General features: G+C 42.2%; 1 protein-coding gene across 8 annotated transcripts in view; it reads right to left on the bottom strand.

Moving 5' to 3' along the window:
• Window positions 1-18,088, bottom strand: part of ANO5 (anoctamin 5) — a 59,600-nt gene extending 41,512 nt beyond the window's left edge. For 2 of the 8 annotated variants that reach the window (XM_054198835.1, XM_054198836.1), the window contains exons 1-3: window positions 17,832-18,088; window positions 5,294-5,338; window positions 2,312-2,382 (exon numbers count right to left, since the gene is read on the bottom strand). In XM_054198835.1, coding sequence (XP_054054810.1) covers window positions 2,312-2,382; window positions 5,294-5,338; window positions 17,832-18,036 — 321 coding nt within the window. In that variant the 5' untranslated portion in view covers window positions 18,037-18,088. Of the gene's footprint in view, window positions 1-2,311; window positions 2,383-5,293; window positions 5,339-8,793; window positions 8,816-17,831 lie in introns of those variants that run through there. The other 6 variants (XM_054198840.1, XM_054198841.1, XM_054198838.1 and 3 more) reach the window with 4 other exon arrangements.
• Between the last annotated feature and the right edge of the window lie 1,554 nt (window positions 18,089-19,642).

Here is a 19,642-nt window from a genome sequence, read left to right as displayed (position 1 = left end):
TTCCAATTGCAGCAACAAAGGTAAGTACACGGTTGAGTAACAGGAAAATTACCAACCTATCACCAGAGTAAAATTATAAAATAGAGAAGTGTGCTATCTCTCAATAAAAGAACAAAGCATTTTGACCTGAGCTCAAGAGGGTCTTGGCGAAAAGAGGAGAAACCATGGATTGTCTTTCATGCCAAGAGAGATGACCCTGCTCAATTCTATGGGAATGCATCAAGGATGACAAAAGGCAGCCTAGCGCAGAACTGAGGGAAAAGAAATTCTTCCAGTTTGTGGAGAAGAAAACAAGTTGTGACAACACATGAAGATAAAGGATTAGCACTATATGAAAAAAATGAGGGCTATCTTACTATTGGAATGAACTCATGGAAAGACTTTAAGGAGAGACTTAACCTGAATATCTAGGACATTAATCATCAAGAACTAAGCCTGTCATGGCTGATAAGAGTGTGAAACTGGGCAAGAAGATTAACTCTGTAACTTTATGCCTGCCTAATGCATAGAAAGCAAAAATCAGATAAATGAAACTATATCAGGAGACATGGGGTAGGATAATGCAAAGCACAGAAAAACACTAACTTAAATGTAAGCAAGCATTAGATAACCGGCTGATCTGGAGAAATAAAGTATCTAAGGCCAAATAAGCCCTCTCTTCTCAGAGGGAGAGAGGAAAATAACAAAACAAAAATCCCAGAGTCATCAAGCCAACTACAGGCTAATATGACAATACTTTGTGACATTTAAGAACAAATTATGAAGAAAAAAAAATTATGTAAGGAACACGCATAAGTAGAAAACATGAGAAAAGACAGCATGAAGTTACCAAGGAGAGATTTTTGAGAGGGTAACCAGGGATATGTTTCATAAAGAGACTACCTCCCAGACAAGAAAGTGCTGAAGATCAAACCCTCCTTTTCTACCTCATCGCGAATCTTTCACCCTTCAAACAAAGTTCATATCCCTTGTCTCTACAAATCCCATGCCTCTACATAAGACACATGCGTTGCACCCTTTCTCCCACGCCTTTTCCTGTGTGCTAAGTCATGAAATGAATTCTTTCAGGCTTTGGTGAAATAGGTCATCTCCATCTACTCAGAGACACTCAAAAGGAACTCGAAATCTGCTTCAGACTCTGAAGCTTATCATGGTATGATGAGTCATACGCTGTAATTTGAGATCGTATCTGCCCAGGGTTCAGTGAAGTATTTGATATGGCTCTTCACTGAGAATTTTCCAGGAGAAAGAGATTACTACAACTCCCACAGTAGATTGAGAAAGCAGCAGGGTGAACATACTAACAATTTTTAAGATGGAACCAATAGATTTATGAAAACTTTTAGGTGATATGGTTGCATGTGCTAACAAGATGAAGACCTGTGTAATCTAGGAAGCACTTCCAAGTTCTGTCTTCACAGGGCCATCTCCAAATTTGCCTCTTAGAGGTAGGTGAGGACATGTTTTACTCCAAAGACGTTCAGCAGAACAGCTACAGTTTTTCAACACTCGATTCAAAAGACATCGTTTCTGATGAGTTCTCTTTACTTTGACAGAGCAACTATTTCTTTTCCTATCTAAAACTCTTCCTATCTTCCTCTAAGCGTATAATAACCATAATAAAGAAATCAGACAATAGAAATTAAAATAAAATGCCAATTTCAAGACTGCATATTTTCAATATTCTTTTTAAATCTGTTTCTTAACTGAATAGTAACCACACACTGCTATCTATTTAAGATATTGTGTACTGTACGTATTAAGCAATGAAGTACTGTGAAAAAAAGAATAGCTGATGATACTTTTTGTTTTGCCCATGTTGAAAGGAAGAGGTATCCTTATAACTCAAATCTTCATTTGCTTTCTCATAAATCTTGCTGCACTGTCAAAAAGTTCCTAGAGCAGAGGAACGCAGAAGTACCTTAAATTCCCTAGCAAGCCAGCAATACAATATGGAGCAAAAAACAAAGTGTTGGGTTTGTGCAGAAGCATTATGTTTTTCCAATTGCCAAAATATTATATGATCATGTGATTCTCATTTCAAGACTGATACTGGAAACACCGTTTTGTACTACTATTGTGTTGTAGCGCTAACATGCAGAAATCTCTCAAAACGCTCAATGAGTAGCAGTGTTACTTTCATGGGTTTGCTCCTTCAGAACACTAGAGGAAGAAAATGTTTGCGTGGACAAAAAAGAAGGTACAAGATAATCTAAAAGAAATATTTTTAAGACTAATTCTGCCTTTCACAGAGACTGTTCATTTTTCTTCCTACCACCAGTATGTTAACGCCATCGGTACTGTACCTTACCTCAGAGCTGCTTGGGGCTTCTGATCCTGTGGTTGAAATAGTTTCACATAAAGGTCCATTGCATTCTTCCCCTAAGGAACATTGAAAGAAAGATTCACATAAATACATTCCTTATTTTCAAGTATGATCGTATCTGAAAATGAAGTGAACCCTGAAAGCGTGGAACTATGAACAAGCAAAGGCAAAAGCTGGAAAACAGTACTCAGCTACATAAAGTCTTCAAGAATGGTTCTTTGAAGGGAAAAAACACTGCGAGACACAATACACTCAGTCAGTACTATCTAGTTGTAACCTTGCAGTCACAGAAATACATTTTTAAATGCCACAAACAAAAATCTGTCAGCATCACATATTTGATGAGATAAAATTCCTTCTTGTCTTAAATGTCTGATAGGTGACTGTGAAAGTCTCACATCTGGAGCTTTCCTGCCTCCATTTTGAAAGTTCAATTATCTCTGGGGTTGCTTGCTAGAAATTGAATTATTTTTGTGTTGCTAAGGGATTAATGGTGCATAATCTCAAGATTACAGACGCCCACATAATGGAGATATGGAGACAGGATCAAGAACAGTAATGTCAACTTAAATTACCAAGATTCTTCTTGTTCAAAAAAAACCCAAAAACAACAAAAAAACACCACCTTCATTTTAACAACACTATTGAACTCCCAACACGACTTTGCTGCAAATATAGTCAGTCCACCAAGGACACTGTTACTTAAATGTTAACATTATAGGGGAAAATCATATTGGATATCTTCAGATCCCTAAATCACACTGAGATGTTTGCTGGGTTTGTGGCTCTGGACCTACTGTGTCAACAATTCCTTCCGGAGAGCAATTCAGAACCCATGAACTAGGCTCCTGCTCCAAGTTTTTGTAAACAACCATGTCTCTGCTGATTAGACAGACAGACCAGTCTCCGAAATCAGGCATCTAAACAGCTCTACCACCAATGCGAAAGGATAAGCAGTTTTGAAAACAGCTCATCACAACCTAGAGCAGGCACCTAAGAAAGTTGCCTCTTTCTTCAAAAAAAAAAAAAAGGATTCGTCATACTCCTTTCTCCATCAAACAGCAAGGAAGTATTGAAAGAAAAAAAGTAGAGGAAACAAAATCCTCTCAAGCTTTGTCTAAATTCACTTACAGAAAAAGGTCTCTGTAATTTATAACTGTACGTATGATGCGATGAGAAACTGGGCGATAGTATATAATAGTATATAACATACAGTGAAGAAGTTTCTGAATGCTCAGACATTCAAAGTTGTTGCATGCCATTTTGCTAAAGCAAACTGCGCCTGCAAAATCTGTATTAGTTGATATAATTTGAACACTTAAGTTTTATTCAGCATCTGTAGAAAGATGTTTGCATATGCTGATACAAATTGAGAGGCCAGTGTTAAGTCAGATCTAAAAAGTTAGCGTGCAAGTAAATAATCTGGGATCATTCTGCCTGCCCAAATGTATTACAAATGCTACAGGGACTACACTGTAAGACAGACCACCAAACACAGAAAAGGTTTACAGGAACAGCTTCAGCACAGAACTGAATTCACTTCACCTCCCAACACAGCACAAGCGTTTAACACATATGAGAAACAAATGGCACATAATGGGAGAAGATTATAGTAAGAACACAAAAGTCTTGACTCAAAAAACAGCTAACACAATATTCAGATTAACTTACTTGAGAAGCTGCTTCTGCAAGAACATTCCTAAACAGAGGGTCTAGCTTCATAGAGTGCTGCGCAGGAGAGCAGACCACTGCCCGATAGAAGAAAGGGATCCTCACCATGATGCTCTGCTGCCTGCTCTGCCTACAGCCCTGGGAAGCAGGTGGCTGCTGCAGCTTTGGCCAAAGGTAGCCATCCCAGGAGCAGAAAGCCCAAACGTTTGGTCACACAACCCTCCATGGCAGAAGCAGCCTGGCACCTTGTCCCTGGAGCAGTAACATTCAATTTGCCTATGCTGCTGAGAGGACTTGACCTGATTCCACGGCCTACAACAGCAGCCTTGGTGTCTGTTTTTTCTGGATTTCCTTTCTGCAGTTGTGAAAGTTTAACCTCAGGAACAAGCGCAATTCAGATTTCTACATTTCAAATGCATTCCCAGTATCATGTTTAGCTTGGAGAAGAGGAGGCTGAGGGGAGACCTCATTGCCCTCTACAACTACCTGAAAGGAGGCTGGAGAGAGGTGGGTGTTGGCCTCTTCTCCCAGGTGAATAATGACAGGACCGGAGGAAATGGTCTGAAGTTGCGGCAGGGGAGGTTTAGGTTAGATATTAGGAAGAATTACTTTACTGAAAGAGTGGTCAGGCACTGGGACAGCCTGCCCAGGGAGGGGGTTGAGTCACCATCCCTAGAGGTGTTTAAGAAACGTCTAGATGTGGCCCTTCAGGGCATGCTCTAGTGGCAGAGATTGTAGGGGGTTTTTTTGTGTGTGTATGGTTAGACTTGATGATCTCAAAGGTCCCTTCTAACTATGAAGATTCTATGATTCTATAGCTGATTACTTAGGCAACTTGTGGATGCAAATCCTCTTGGTATCTGCTCCAGGGGAGTGAAACTGAATAACCCTAGTGCAGCACACAAGACGGCAAAAAGAGAATGCAAAACATGTATTAACTGAGAAGTACAACATACTTAATATGTTCACTCCTTGAAAAACATATAAACAGGTTCCTAAGCAATATAAGAAATCCATGTCCAAGTCATGTAGGAAGGCATAAAGGAGCCGCAACCCAGAACTGCAACAAGCACCAGGAACAAAGATGCACAATTAGTTCTTAACCAAGACTTGCCCACAGATAGCTAAAAATTGACTTGTATACCACATTGCAAAAAGCTTGGCTCATATGTGATATCAATGACTCATACAAACTTAAGTTTGATTTCCAAGAGGCTGTCAGTAGGATAAAAAAACAAAAAGGGACAGAGGACACACACAAGAGGGAGGATGACGCAACACTGGTTAGTACAATACCTTCTGACCGCGACGGCTTGAACTTGGTGAGAATCGCAATGTCATCTTTAAAAGGAAAAAACACTTCAGTAAGGCCCAGAAGTACAATCCACTTTTAACATGAACCTGTTTAATAACTCTCCTCTATCCTTTACAATACGGCCATTATATCCAATAAAAGAATAAGCCCTGGAAACCAGAGACTGCAACCTAGACAGAAAGCATGGAGCAGGTTCCTCTTGAAACACCAACATTCACCTTTTTGTCCAGGCACCTTATTCTGCAACACTAACAAGGATGCCACGTTCCCGTATCAGCAGAAGGGAGGACCGTAATAGTTTCTGCTATCTAAAAAAACACCTTTAAAATTCTTCAAGAAATTACAACTTTGTATCTAAAGATGCGAGTAAACCAATCATACTCTGATAAACCCACCATATTTAAGGGAATGGCCTTGTTCTTCAAAACTCCATGCTCTACTGTACCTAAAGAGATCTAGAAATGCCTGCACAGCAAGAACGAATGAGGACATCTAACTAAATCTAAGTAGCCCTTCAATACAAAATCCCTTTGTACAAATTGCAGTCACTCCTTGCAGGTTTTTTTTTCAGAATTAATCACAGAACCACACTATGACTATCAGAACCCATTAAAATTGTTTCAAACATATATAATTTTAATATTTATTCAAATCAGTGGCCTTTCAAGGGCACGCATGTATACCAACTGAAAGAAATACCTCTTTCCCAATGTAGCCTTCTAGTTCTGCACACAGCTATTTGCAACTCCTTAAACATGTGTGTCTTGGGAGTTTACACATTATTGGAAATAAGTGAGCTTCACGTGGCCTATAATTTTGCAGTATTAACATATGCTGTCCCAAATTACACCCTACCGCAGGGCAACCTACTTATAAACTTTCAGTATGCCAGACCTAAGAATTACAGACCCTTTCTATTTCAATTACAGATCCGGATGATCAGATCAACAGTAATCCAAAACAGCTCACAGAAATCAACATTCAGAACTGAAGACTGGAGAACATAATTGAGACTGATTTCGTCTCTTAAAATGTAAGTAGTTTACCCCACAAAAAAAAGGTACTTTTATACATGCAATCTTATGATTTCTGTAACTAGCACGAAAAATGGCTCCTTGCGTAATGAAATGATTAGTCATTCTACAATAGTTTAACTTAGTTCACAGTGCCTGAATCACTTTCTTTTTCTACATGGCATTTTATGAAAAAATAAACTGGACCTACTGGTTAAAAGAACTGGTTTAATGCGATTTAGTATTTCAGGAATCGAAAAGTTGTCCTTCAAAACCTTCTGATCCATTCCATGATGAAAGACAAAAACCCTTAGTGGTCTAGACACGAACACGCTCCCAGTTTTACAGAGACATCACCGTATCTGCAATTTACAGAATCGTCATGCCAGCTATTCAAGCACAACTGGCCATCATGTATTTAAAACCAGATAAATGGATGGGAGACCCCAGGCACGGCCTACTCACCCTTTATAGGACAGTATGACAGAAAGTGGAAAATTCTCTTTGATAACTAAAATGGTAATACAAGCTTTATAAAATTAAAAGTTAAAGTCACCTGCATAAAAAAAAAAACCAGCTCAAAATAAATTTTGCTTATTTTGACAAGTGCTGTTTAATTTCATTTATAAAACTTCATAAAACACAAACAAGTCTATTCAGTGCTGTCACAAAAAAGTCAGGATGCCATTGTAAATCAAGGCCTACCCCAGCACCCTGTTTTCTGATAGCTGGGGCGAGGCAAGCAGTACGGCTTATGCCACAGGACTTGCGATATATCCCTTTGCACCAAAAATTAACTTTTTTTTTCTTTCTGGGAGAAGTGCAACCCATCACAGGTCACATCCTGGTCCAGCTGTGCCTCGACTAGGCAAATAAAAGTTCCAGGACACGGGCCCAACCACAGGACTACTCACTTGACTTCATATTAGTGCACTTTGTGGAACGGTTTTTGGTTCTATCACTCCCAGACAGAGCAGAAACACGCTCTGAAGGACACGACAGGGCAAGTTCTGGTCTTTGGAGAAGTGTGCCGTGCTTGGGGAAGAGGGTGTTTAGCTGTATGGACATGGTTGGACTGTGCTACTTGTTCTCGAAGGCCAATGAAAAATCCTTGGCTTTTTTAACTACTAGGACAGGCACAGCCTGGGATGCTTGAGCATCTTTAACAGTATCTAACCAGCAATTTCCCTACAAGTCGATGATCTATGTCACTTCAGCATCCTTAGGTAAGCCGGGGCTTGCTGGCAGATGGGAAGAAGAAAAGCTTGTCCGATGCTGCTGCACTCAAGGTACAGCCGGGCACGGAGCAGCTGGTGGGTAGATGCTGCAGTCTGGCACAGCTCAGAGCAACGCTGCATCACAAAACAGAGCAAGAGAAGGCACTGAAGTTTGCCTTTCTTTCAACTTTTATACCCTGATTCATCTGCACCAAGTAGAGCTCTTGGTAGATGTCTTTTACCAGTAAAAGTGTTAATATATTCGGTGCTTCTAAATCCAAGTGGCAGATGAACAGACAGTTTTAGGGGTCAAAATTTTCATTTTGCTACTAAAACTAGCAAATCATCTGCACTTGCACACGTAAGACCTCTGATAGTACTATTCGGAAGGCAAAGGCAGAGCCAGGACGCTCAGGCAGATGCTGTTTATTGTTTAGCAGCAGTAAGACTATTACTGCTGGTACTGCTATTACTTTCAGTATTGTTTCCAAAATACTGCTTCCATTTATTTCCAAGATTTTCTAAGACACAGTAAGAGCATCTCTGCCAGTCAACAAAACCAAGCAGGTAAAACCCACTCTCAGACCTGTCATACTGTCCTGCGTGCGTCATGTCTGATGCCTTCAGCACATCAGTTTACACATATACATGTCCCTCAAGCAAAATTGTGATGGTCCAGGTAAAATGAAAACAAAACAAAACAAACTTACATGGCAGTTGTTGTGACGTAGCTACTTTGCACCACTACAAAGAAACTTTCTAATATTCCTAGATGTCTTGAAGTTACCATACTGATAAAGCCCTGCCATTATTCAATAACCTGGCCCGCCTGACAGAAAAGAGAATTCAACTTAAAATAGGATTATTTATCACTAAATCAACGCGCTGTTTACAGTACTGTGTCCTTTGCTCCCAAAAGATCACCGTGGGATTCCTGCTGCAGTGGGATCTACTCTGACCGATTTCCATCTTTGATATGGAGTCTGATTCAGCACTGAGTCACTAACAAAAATGCATACTGGACAAAGACCTCTCTGGAATAAGGTCACTCCTTCCAAGTAAGCTTCATAATGACTATTTTAAGTGCTTCCCTATCTAAGAAAAACATGTCTTTAAAATGACTTATTAACTAGATTTACATCTATGTTGACCGTATCCTCCCAGAGCTGGCTGACTGGGTTGCCTAGGAGAACTGCGGACCCACCTAGTATGCTGGCTCCTGAGCAAGTAAAATAAGTGTTATTACTTCACCTGGCATCGTCTGAAGAGTAATAACTGCACTGCTGAATGAAAGATTCCATCTCGAAGCTACACGTGAAGTGGTGGTCTATGCACACTCAGAGCTGCTCCTAAAAATTTAAAACTATTTCTTAACAAGGAACGCATTGAATTCTCAGTAACTCCAAGAAATTTTATTGGGAACATTTTGAAAGAACTTTATGGTTCCCTTAAGAAAAAAAAAAAAAAAAAAAGAAGAGATTGCATTCAAGTATAGTCTGCTTCATGGACTTATTAATTTTCAGAATGTGTTTTATTATTAAACAAGCAATTCCATAGAAAAGGTATTTATCAACACATAGAAAGTAAAAGAAAAAAACTTTATAAAAAAGTACTTTATATAGGCATAAATATATAGAAGAGAAATCTGTTCCTAACAGTAAGAAAATCTCATTTAGCATCTGGAAAAGACATGAAGTCCTCAGTTCTAATCTATATTATAGTACAAGAGTATTTTAAATCAGAACTGAGGTTTACCCTCAGCTGCCTTCATTTTAAAGTACCATAAAACCTCCTGTTTGATTAAACAGCACTGGGTTAAAAAAAGGAAAAAAAAAAGACCAAAAAAAGTTGTGTAAATCTGTTTTTAGCAAAAAACCACAAGCAGAGTGTTGTAACACAGAACTTGAATGGCATTTTAATGCGGTTAAGGCAACAACCATTACCATATTGTATGTATCAGCTTAGATAAGACTTAAAGCAAGCTGTGAAGTTAGCACTTATACCTTTCAGGTATCATCATTTTGCAAAATGATATACGTAAACTGATTAATAGGTTCAAACACAATTAAAAAAAAGAAAGCCCAGACCCGCGATAGCTGGATAAAGTCAGGTATTTAAAAATTGTATAGCATTTAAATGCAAGTAAGGGGGACTATGATGGCAAATAAACCTCCGAAGAGCAGGGTGGTGAAATACCAGGCTGCAGAAGTCCTGACAACTCATGAAGCACTGCGGCTGTGCTTGTTGGCACTTGGACTATTCATACGTGCAGGGCCAGATTTCATCAGCACTATCTGACTGCAGAGGCAGACAAACAGCTCTGGCAGTGGCCTTGCACACGTGTGAAACTGCCAGGAGCTCTCACATCTCCTTCAAGGTAAGATGAAGAAAGGGGAATGGTGATATTGCTTTTCATCACAGCCCAAGGGAATTACAAGCCCTTCACAAAGTGTTAGGTATGGACTTGCTTTCCCAGTGTTCCCAGAGGCACGCTTAAAATCTCATAGAATAATTCACTAATGCATTTCTCCAGCTTCCACTGAAACCACTGATGTAACTCTGAAGCAACACAATCTCTGGTTTCTTTCAGCATTTGCAATACGTAAGTTTTCAACATCAGCGGAGAGCCCAATATATTATTCATTCTATGCACACACAGCACATTCCCATCCTTGTATGAGATCTAGGGATACTGTAAGAGAAAAGCAATACATGAACAGGGAACTAGTGATGGGGAAATAGTGAAAAAAATGGTGGGAACTGGATTAGCATCAACTAGGAACACATATAACTTGTACTTTTAAGAAAGTATAAAGCAACCTATAAAAACCTACACCCCAAATTTACTGTCTTCTGTTATTATTCCTTAGTTTCATGCTACCCGGGCATTTAATTTCAGATGGGCAATTTCATCCTCAATTTTTTGTTCCTTGTGGTCCGCATTCTCTACTTAGCATATTATTTTGGTTACGCTTCCGATTAAATGTGTCATCAGGAATTTTGCTAGTGTATTCATCAAGCATTTAATTTTTTTCATATTAAACAACATAAAAATATACTAGTATAGGAAGACTCTTTACAAACAAATCCCATCAATTTTTTTTTTCTAAAGTATGAGTATGCAAGACTTTTTCTGCCCAAATTACTTTAAAGACAATGGAATAACTCTGGAAGTCATATACTGATCCCAGAAACAGTTCCTATCAATCAAGAAAATGAGCAGGGCACTGGACCATGGCTCCCATCGCTTAGAGTTTTTTATGGAAGCACGAGTAAATTAACAGGACTGAAGTACACAAAGGCATCCAACTTGCCCATTACCCCAAAAACCACATCTCATAGTCATTACTCGTTAGCACGGTATATTTCTAGCACACCATGAATTGTCTAAACATAGGCTCTCTGATTTCTTACCTGATAGTTAAGAAAACCCCTTCGAATAACAAACCACAGGGCCCTTTCTAATTTCAGGCTAGTGCAGAAAATTAAAGGCCAGCCTTCTGCATCACGAGCCCTACCCATGTGGCTCGCTGGGCTTCTGCTATCTTGCCAAAGGCCTCAAATTTCACATTTACCCTTGGAAGCCTGCTAAAGAAGACAAGAGGATCACTTGGGATTTCCAGTTATAAAACTGCACTCCACCCAAAGATATTCTCACTTCCTAAAAAACAGCATTTGGAACTTCACCACCACTACTGCTCCTCACTGAGGACCAGCGGAGAGCGGTTCTGACTGTACCAAAAGTCCCAAGCAAACCAAGAAGATGAAACAATGAGGTGCTTATATTGTACTATTACCTGTAAATGAGTGATCCATGTGCACTGGAAAAAAAGTCTGATTTGAAACAGTAGCCTAGAATGAGTTTTTTTAACACGAGTAACATCAAATGTTGGCCTATTCTTCATTTATTCTTAATGAACAGATCTGTAACAGACTACTACATTGCAAATGCAAAAGAAAAAAATAATAGTAATAAATCCCATAACCCATTAATCTATAGGATCATAGAATGGTTTGGGTTAGAGAGGACCTTTAAAGGTCATCTAGTCCAACCCCCCTGCAATGAGCAGGGAGATCTTCTACTAGATCAGGTTGCTCAGAGCCCCATCCAACCTGGCCTTGAATGTTTCCAGGGATGGGGCATCTACCACCTCTCTGCAGAACCTGGGCCAGTGTTTCACCATCCTCAGCATAAAACATTTCTTCCTTCTATCTAGTCTAAATCTTCCCTCTTTAAGTTTAAAGCCATTGCCCCTTGTCCTATCGCAACAGGCCCTGCTAAAAAGTTTGTCGCCATCTTTCTTGTAGGCCCCCTTGAGGTACTGGAAGGGGCTATAAGGTCTCCCTGGAGTCTTCTCTTCTCCAGGCTGAACAACCCCAACTCTCTCAGGCTGTCCTCATAGGAGAGGTGCTCCAGCCCTTTGATCATCTTCATGGCCTCCTCCGGACTTGCTCCAACAAGTCCACATCCTTCTTATGTTGGGGGCCCCAGAGCCGAAGGCAGTACTCCAAGTGGGGTCTCACCAGAGCGGAGCAGACAGGCAGAATCCCCTCCCTCAACCTGCTGGCCACGCTGCTTCTGATGCAGCCCAGGATGCAGGGGACTTTCTGGGCTGCGAGCGCACATTGCTGGGTCATGTCCAGCTTTTCATCCAGCAGTAGCCCCAATAGGATCTACTGAAAATTCCAGATTACAGTTGTGCAAGCAAAACCTAAGACAATTTCTCTCCTCATTTCTTGGGCACAACTAAAGCAGAAACCAAACAGTAGCAGAAAGCAATGATGAAAACAGGGGCTAAACCCTACGTTGGCAGAAACCAAGAATGAAAACAGGGGCTAAAGAGAGAGACTGAAGGCAGGCCTACGGTTTGTGAGAGTAAGTGCTAGTTCTGCCTTGATGTGGTGTGAAAAGAACGATCCAAATTTACGTGTGGATGTATTCTGAATACACAGAAATAGATTCAGAAGCCTTTACTGTATTACTGGAATATGAGTATTGCAGGTATGGAATTAAGGTATTTTCTCAGCTGTTCTGGAGAACTACACTTAGACATAGATTTTCATGTCACACCCCTCGACATACCATGAGACAGTTAAAGTAGATACTGTATTATGTTACATTAAGAGAGATAATTAGTGCTTACAATGCATGTCAGCACAGTTGCACAAGACATGCAGTTTCCAGTGTTGGTTCAGGCGTCCTGGCTCATTCTGCACCTTTTTACCAGCAGCAGCCAACTAGCCTGCTAGCACGCCTTTTCTCGGCATGCATCGGAATAAAGCAATGAACGCTGTAAGTTTAACAGCTGTAGGTTCTTGCAGGAGGCCCTTCAAAAAGACACATCTCTATAATGTAATGCAAGTAACCAAGTCCCAACCTCGAATCAACTCCTCCCCCCCCCCCAATATTTAATCTATAAATAATTCCTGACATATTATCCATCTTTCTGCAGATGGATGACACCTCAAAATCCTTCCATATATACATTATAATTGCAAGAACTATCCCTAGCAATACAGCACAAGGGTCTTCCCTCCCCTTTGTGCATTTATACATACGCGCAAGTGAAAAGCTACTACCAAATGCAATGAAATTGCTGCTAGATAATGGGGGCGACCACACTGCTCGTCCGTCCAACCCCCAGACAACAATAAAAAACTAGTGTAAAAGTTCACTGCATTATTACCTTGCCACTTAACATCTGACACAGCAACTCTCCCCGCATTTTTACATTACCTATACCTTCTTAATTACATATTTATATTAGACGACTGTACTTCTCTGTGTGTATATACAACTCATTCATCAGTTTACAGACACTAAATGTGAAGACAGTGGTCTTTTTTAACAATGTATCTGCCAACAGTTCTCAGTATAGTTTTAAAAGCACATTTTCACTAGTGCCCTTCTATCTTATCCTAGTTTTTCCTTGCATCATAGTAATCATTAATCATTTGTAGACAGATGTTAAAGTGCCCTTCTTGTTTAAGATACAGTTATCTCCTTTCTGTAGAGACTTTTCCAAAGTGCAAATTCTTGCATTTGGACACAGCTTCCGATTCTCAACACATGGTGCTAATGCACCTGTTAAATAAAAGCTTGGAAAGCAAAGTAACTTTCGTTTGCAAGTTGAGAAGAGCTACTTACAAAAACCTTCCAAAGTGTGAGATCATATTTATGTTGCATTTTCATCAACCAGCAAAGACTGGAAAGCTTCCATCTGCAGTTATACTTTCAAAATTTTGAATTTTACTCAGATCCAAAGCCAAGTTTTTATTTAAAAAAAAAAAAAAAAAGCCAACACCTACGCACTGGAAACCTGCCTTTTCATTAGTCCTATAGTCCATTATAGTCCTATGTAGTCCATTAGCACCTCGGAATGGGACACCCCACCACACAGTACCTTAGCTAGAAGCTGCCTGGGAGGGAAATCCTGAGAGAACATCCCCCTGCCTTACGCTGCAGTATGGTTTCAGTTCCTTCCTCAGCATTTATTTAGCATTCGCAGCCCAGAACCTCTGCCTGCAGCTGGAAACCAGCCCTTCCTCCAGGAACCTGTGCGAGGCAGAATCAACTGCAGAGCATTTTCTTGCATTTTCTCAGCAAAAAGGTGAAGCTGCGGATCCCTTATTATTAAATAGAGGTTAAACAGCATTCACGGCCGCTGGGCGGGACAGTCGCTGAGTTCTTTACCCGAGGGGATTCAGCAATATTGCCCAGCTCTCCGAAGTGTGGCCTAACCTTCCCACATAATTGCTACTGGGTTAACAAGGCATGCCAGAGGCTCTTAATCCCTCCTCGGGAGCTGCTGCGCTTTGCTACTCACCAGGCTGCAGAGAGAGGGTGTGACAGTGACTTTAACCTCATACATTGGGTCCTCATCTAAAAGAAAAGTGCTGTAAGTCTCAGTCTCCAGTTCAAGGGCAATTTTTTTATTTTTATTTTTTAAATTGGCACCATCTCTGGATAAAATCCATATTTAACAGCTGTGGTGGAATGGGCTTGATGTTTTAATTTTCTCATTAAAAGCACCGCAGCATGTATACCAAAAACATCATGTAAGGTGATCTTATCCAAGTTGTTGGGATCAGTTCCCAAAAGCAGGCTTTCCTACAACAACACGGAGTTTTCCATTAAAAGGAGGTTCACCTTCCAATAACCAACCTGTATTTACACTGTGCCCCTGCAGTGACTCATCGCAGCCAGTAAAGAAATTCCACTCAGGAACTGCATGTTTGTTGGGATAAGGGAGTATTTTCTCCCCTACCTTTTATATTCTGAACTATGTTTAAATTTCTTAGAGCTTTTATTTCATTACCTAGGAATAGTCTTTAAAAAGAAGCTTCCACGTTAAGAAACCCTCCGCTTTAGCCCTGTGGGAACACGATATCCCATTCAGCGTTTCCACAAATAGATCAGAAATTACTACATACATTACTACATACATACTACAAATGTAGTTTTGAACAGCGGCCTGTATTTTATGTTACTAGTATGAATCATAATCATTCTGATTAAATAAGTGAAATATCATTCTATTAAATGACAGCAGAATTTGGCCCTGAATGCTGAGGCAAGTCATGCCATCGGCCTGCCCGACTTTTTGCTGCCTATCTCAGGGGGAAGACAAGCAAGATGACAACCAACCTAAGCAAGCATTTGAATTTACATCAGTCTTAGAGCATTTCGAGTTCAAAACAGACTCCTGGAAGTTTTGAAAAAGGAGCCATGCGTATAAAGGCAGCGTATTTCAAATCACAGCATGGAGCCAATTACGAGTTTCCAGAAGATGCACAGTCTTGGGGATATATCCCACAACACAGCTAGCTAGCATTAACATTTCATACTGGAAAAATAATGCTGAATGACAGCATAAAGAAATATTCCTAACATATTGTGGTCGTCTTCTTCCTCTGATATTTACATTCCAATCTTGAGAGTTCACTTTTCTTCGTTTCTAATATTTGAGGTAAACGCCACACATCTTCCAATCGAAAGCAAAATCATGCACACAAAAATGGAATTTATTACCTCATGCGGGTGTAATTCAACAGGAAGCCAGAAAGCTTCCTTCAAGGTACAAGTTTTGGCGCATGGTCTCCGAACACAGACTCTGCAAGCTAAACTTTCTGCTGCTGGTAAGTAGTTTTTCACCCCCACAGCCTGTTCCTCAGCATTCAAGTTTAATGAAAGGCAATAGTAAACCAGAATTAAATACATGTATTTAAGGAAAGTAAGTTGCAGATGTTTTTTCTTCTGCCTTGTTCCTACTGACACAGCGCAGACCCTGCTTCTGCATGTCACACATCTATAGCTCGGAGCCTCCTTAAGAGGCTATCTTTTCCTTAAAAGCACAAAGCAGATGTTTAGATCTAAGAGCAGTCCCAGTGGCAATATATGCATACTATTAACTTTTCTAACCCATAATTTGAGGAAGCCTTTTTTTTTTTTTTTTAACTTTGAGAGATTTTGGACAACAAATTAACATAAACTTCAAAAAGTCTACTCACTTTATCCCATATTCCATTTGTTTCCATTTTAGAAAAGCAGTTGATTAAAAAAAAATGAACTAGTGCAAGATTTTGTGTGGACAGGTATGTGCTGCTGTATGGTAAATCCTACTAAATTATCCTCGTTCACTGAAACCCCTCAAATCTCCTTATATTTGAGGTTTATGACTATAAAAACCCTCAAGGCGCTCATGGGAAAACTGAATGCTGTGGAATTAAGTGCGCAAACCTGGCTTCCAACATCAGTCCCTAAATGGTTATCGCCTATTTTGTAAATATTTTTTTAGGCCCAAGCTACTCCAAAAGAACAACCACTGGTTAGAGCAGCTCTGTCCTGGGCGCTTTCCACTGCTCGCAGGCAGCGGGACGGGCAATGACTCAGGCCTCCCCACAAGCCTTAGGAAGGGAATTGCTGGCCAAGAGGCTGGGACACCCATCTGCTCGGGGTCTGGGCAAGCCTGCCAGCTCCACCGGGCGCCCACAGAGAGGGCAAACCTTTGTCTGACACTCGCTGCGCACGCCTGCCTCGCCGCAGGTGGTCACCGCTCCTTGCTGTCACTGTAAAGGGCTTCTTTTTGGATAATTTTCGTAGTCATTAGCTGCTGTCACAGCTTTCTGAAACAAGACTGTCAAATATTTTGAAAATCGTGATTTTACACCAGTGTTCAAAATGGCATCATGTATTTTTCTACGAGAGACAGTGTAGTCAAGCTGTGAGGGAAAACACACAATCCAAGCAGCCAACTCAGCAGCAATTAGTGATTCTTTCCTGCTTCAAGATCCTCACTTCTAGGACTGATGCTCAAAGCATGATTCCCTTAAAGTAATTTTTCTAGGTCAGCATTTTTCTTTTGTTTTTAAATATCTTAGAATCTTTCTGAAAACATCAACGTACTATCTTACATCTGACTCTTGATTCGTGTTGCCAGGTGAGGAACCGAGAAACACACACTGAATATCTGCATCATGTTATTTTACGAAACCACACTATTACCACATTTATAAATAATGACGTTCCATACTAACACGACTCAGAAACTCTAACCCGGCTACTGGAAAGTGTAACCTGGCTATTATAAAAAAAAGCAAAAGCCCCCCAACACAACGGGATCTGGGCCGGGGGGCTGCCCCCACCTCCCGCAGCGAGGTGACCCGCTCCCCCCTGCCCCTTCTTGCCACGACCATCTCAGCCGCGGGGCGACAGCGGCTCATCTCAGCCTGGACCCAGCTGGTGCTTCCTGAAAGGCTACAAGTTCGCCGCTCGGCAAAGGCCACCTTTGCCTTGGAAGTTTGTTTAAAAATAAAAACTAAGGGCCACCTCTTCGTGCTGGTTCTGAGCAGCCTGCTGAGGTAGGAGCCATTTTTTTTTCCCCAAGGTTTATTTTGGGGTTTACAAAGACCTGATGAAACTATGCTCAGGCTCGTGCAAACGCGTTTATTTTTGGCCGATTTCGGTGGAAACCGGAGGATCAAAGACAGCCTCGGGAACCATCCGGGACCAACCCCATCTCCCAGACGCCTGTCTGCAGACCCCCGGGGAGGAACCGGACCCCCCCCCCCCCCCCCACTATTCCCCCCCACACACACACCGTCAGGCTGGCGTTCTCTGCCGGGACATCCCGTTGCCTCCCACCCGCGACACTTCTACGGTTGTCACCATCCCGAGTCACCACCGGGCAGGAAGCCCCGGCCGCGCCCGGCTCCGCAAGCACCGGGGGTGGGGGGGGGTGGGTAACAAAGCAGCGATCCCCCTCCCTCCCTTCCCCATCCCCTCCTACCATCCGTTGACAAAGCCATCTCGATAAGGGTCTCGTTGGCTTTCTTCCCCAGACGATTCATGGCGGCGGCTTTTTCTCTCTTCCTCGCCCGCGGCGTGGGAAGACAGAGAGGGGAAAGGGGAGCGGGCCCAACGGGTGGGATGCCTCCCGGGAACGGATGGGAGAAGAGGGAGTGAGTCAGGGAGTGAGTGGCCACCCCATACATGCGCAGTACCCGCAGAGGCGGAGCACGGAAAGGGGGGGAACGGAGGAGGGGGGGGAAACGGGGGCCACCCCCCGACCGGGCGCGGTTCCCGCCCGGGGGTGGCCGACGGGCGGGGATCCGCCCGTCGGCCACCCCCGGGCGGGAACCGCGCCCGGTCGAGGGGGGCCGGGGGTTGATTCGTTCCCCCGGGGAGGATGACGGGGGGTGGGTGGGGGGGGGAAGCGTTTTACTTCGTTAATATCTCCATTAAACCCTTTGCTTTTCCGCTACGTAGCGACAAATGACCGAAGGCGAAGCCGGGGGCGGGGGGGGAACATCCGAAACGCGAATATCGATTAAAACGCCAGCGTTTGCGCCCTCTTTCGAGCGGCGTTTTGGAAAGGCAACACCCCACCCCCCCACCCCCCCCCCGTGCAATTGTATTTGTCTGTTTAGGTGTATGTAGCAAAGGGTTATTCTCTCTTTTTTTTTTTTTTTTTTTTTTGCCTGTCCTATGATAGTTGATAGTTTGCATATTCTGTAAGAGTTGATCTTTCATGAGAGAAAAGGGGGGGGGAAAAAATGGGGTAAAGTAAAGTAATACTCCCTTTGTGGGTCAGTGTCATGGTTGGCAGCTGAGGCCCACGCAGCCCCCAGCTCACTCCCCCCTCCGCGGAGGGATGGGGGTGAGGGGGAGAATCTAAAGAGTAAAACTGAGAAAACTGCTAGGTTGATATAAACACAGTTTAACAATCCAAAAAATAATAATAACAAAAATTTAAAAAAAAAAAAAAACAACCAAACAAACACAGAGGGGAAACAACCAACAAAAAAAAAAACCCAACGAAAAACCCCAGAAAAACAAGTGATACGAAAGAAAACAATTGCTCGCGGCCAACTGACCGATGCCCAGCCAGTGCCTGAGCCCCTGCCAACTTCCACCCCCACCAGTTTTATTTCTGGGCATGATGTCGTATGGCATGGGATATCCCTTCCGTCACTTGGGGTAAGATGTCCCGGCTGTGTCCCCTCCCAGGTTCTCGTGCACCCCCGGCCTCCTCGCTGTTGGGGCCGTGTGAGGAGCAGAAAAGGGCCTGACTTAGTGTGAGGGCTGCTCAGCGATAACTTAAACAGTGTGTTATCAACACTGTTTTCATCATAACCCCATAAAGCTACCGTGAAGAAATTTAACTCTGTCCCAGCCAAAAACAGTACGGTCACTGCTTCTTCTTTACTGAGGAGAAATTCGCTCTTACTTTTGACCCTGCAGGGGTGTTAAGCACGGCACGCAGTTTTCCCACCTACAGGGCAAAATTAAGTTTGTGTCAGGCAATAAAGGATAATGGTGTTTGCTGTCCTGATTATAGGTTCAGAGCTAGCAAAAACGTTGTTTTGGCTAACGATCCTGGGTCCTTTACAGTAGTCGGGAGTGAGAAATAAATAAGAATATAGCCTGAGGAAGGGGAAATGAGGCATGAAAAGGCAGCAGAAGAAACATAAGTCTTTCATGCCACGTGTGGAAAAAGAAACGCCATCTTGGTCCATCAGTCTGGCCAAATCTACTCCAGGCTCCCTCAGGATCTCTGGAGCAGAGGGAATCTCCCGAGTCCGGAGCCTGGTGATGCCG

This window comes from Rissa tridactyla, chromosome 4 (assembly GCF_028500815.1).
Source record: "Rissa tridactyla isolate bRisTri1 chromosome 4, bRisTri1.patW.cur.20221130, whole genome shotgun sequence".
Classification (NCBI taxonomy): Eukaryota; Metazoa; Chordata; class Aves; order Charadriiformes; family Laridae; genus Rissa; species Rissa tridactyla.
This window is presented reverse-complemented; position numbering and strand designations above follow the sequence as displayed.